General features: G+C 43.2%; 1 protein-coding gene across 1 annotated transcript; it reads left to right on the forward strand.

Annotated features, from left to right (window-relative positions):
* Positions 1 to 1,350: 1,350 nt before the first annotated feature.
* LOC308429492 (dolichyl-diphosphooligosaccharide--protein glycosyltransferase subunit TMEM258-like) lies at positions 1,351 to 1,590 on the forward strand (the record flags this gene model as incomplete). Its single annotated transcript, XM_080928351.1, has 1 exon — positions 1,351 to 1,590. One exon carries the CDS (start codon positions 1,351 to 1,353, stop codon positions 1,588 to 1,590), a length of 240 nt encoding a protein of 79 aa, XP_080784477.1.
* Positions 1,591 to 1,998: the final 408 nt, after the last annotated feature.

Raw genomic sequence — 1,998 nt, forward strand, 5'->3', positions numbered from 1 at the left:
ACCAAAAAGAAGTGCATTGGTGAAGAGAGGTATCTTCGGGCTAGGGAGATGGATCGTCCACTAAAGTGTTCAGTGTGCAAAGCAAGCTTGGGTCTCTGAGTTCAGACCACTAGTTTGCACAGAAAAAAGCTGGGTGTGAGAGGGTGTGCCTATTGTGAATGAAAATTCCTGAAGGAAAAAAAAAAGCTGCATCTGTCTGTGAATGAAAACCCCTGAAAGGAATTCATATCTATAGAAGTGTGTTGTCTGATTAGAATTTCAGTATTGTTGGGGCTGGACAGATGGCTAAGCAGTTAAGAGCTCTGAATGTGTTCTTCCAAAGGTCCTGAGTTCAATTCCCAGAAACCACATGGTGGCCCACAATCCTCTGTAATGGGATCTGATGCCATCTTCTGGTGTGTCTGAAGACAGCTACAGTGTACTCATATACATTAAATAAATAATTTTTAAAAAGAATTTCAGTATTGTGGAGAGATGGAATGCTATAGAAAAAGTAAAAGCTCATTTGGAATCTATTAGCTTAGCAGACCACTAGCTTTTACCAATCCCAAACCCAAGAAGCCATCTTGATCCTGTATAAAAGCCTCCCCTATCTCCACGAACCTGCCTCTCTGATGTTCTCACAAAATTAAAAAAAAAAAAACTTTTTATTGATTGTGTGTGTGTGTGTGTGTGTGTGTGTGTGTGTGTGAATTTCACACCATGCACTACAATTCTACCCATCTCCCTATAGAGGAATTTAATCCAGCAACGTGGTTGCTATGGCAAGGGATCACATTCAAAGACAACTGCGTGGTCCTATTGGAATGTGATCCTACTGGGACACAGACAAGCCACACACCTTTAATCCCTCTGGCTGGAACAAGACACACCCTTAGCACATATGTTCAAGTTAGTTTGTAGAAGGGAGAGCCATGTTGGAAAGTGACATTTACTTGGAGGGCAGTTGAGTGAGTGGAGCTCGGCTGAATTCAGTTCAGTCAGCTGAGTTGAACACATGCAGTTGAGAGCAGCAGAGGAGGCTGAAGTCAGAGAACAGGATTAGACAAGTTGCCAGAGTTTAATGCCAAACAGCAATTCAGTGAGAGGCCAAGAGAAGCCAGTTTGCATCAGTCAGCTTGGAGAGGAAACTGAGCCAGAACAGCTGGACCAGCCATCCAGAGTTCAGAAAGGGTGAGTTGATTTAGCAGTAAGCATCAGGGATGACAACTACATCAGACAAATAAAAGTTACTTTTACGTCTCCCTATCTCTTTGTGTCTGTGCTCCAACCCTTCAACTCTTCAAAAATAAATAAATTAAAAAAACAATAGTTTTGGGCGGATTGGTGGTTTATCCTGTGCAGGGCAAAATGGGGCTCGAGGCCATGAGGAGGTATACCAGCCCAGTGAACCCAGCTGTCTTCCCTCACCTGACTGTGGTACTTCTGGCCATCGGCATGTTCTTCATGGCCTGGTTTTTTGTTTACATGGTCATTTCTACCAAGTACACATACAATATTTACAAAGAGCTCCTCATCTCCTTAGTGGCCTCACTCTTCATGGGCTTTGGAGTCCTCTTCCTCCTGCTCTGGGTTGGCATCGATGTATGAGTCTCCAAGGGTACCACCAGGCAAAAGTCTCTGCTTTTGTAAATTAATTTTTTACCATTGCTCCGTGTTCTACCTGCTGTTTACAATAAAGGCAGATGCGAGGCAAACAAACAAACAAACGAACAAAAAAACAACAATTTCATTGTGGAAGCTATATTGTGTCACAATGTGTCCCACAGTATATCCTTTTGTTACATCTTTACTTGTGAATGTTCATTGCAATGAGCCATTGGTCTGGTTTGAGGCCTCTGGCATCTGCTACACCATCAATACTGGATCTTTACTGGGACTTTTCTCAGATATCTAGTTTTTGCCCTGTGCCATGGAGATCCTGCAGGGTCTGTAGGACTCATCCCTTCATATGCTTCAGACATTCCTAGTTGGGGTAGATGATGCGGTGGGATCTGG

The sequence above is a fragment of the Micromys minutus genome (assembly GCF_963924665.1).
Source record: "Micromys minutus genome assembly, chromosome: 14".
Lineage (NCBI taxonomy): Eukaryota > Metazoa > Chordata > Mammalia > Rodentia > Muridae > Micromys > Micromys minutus.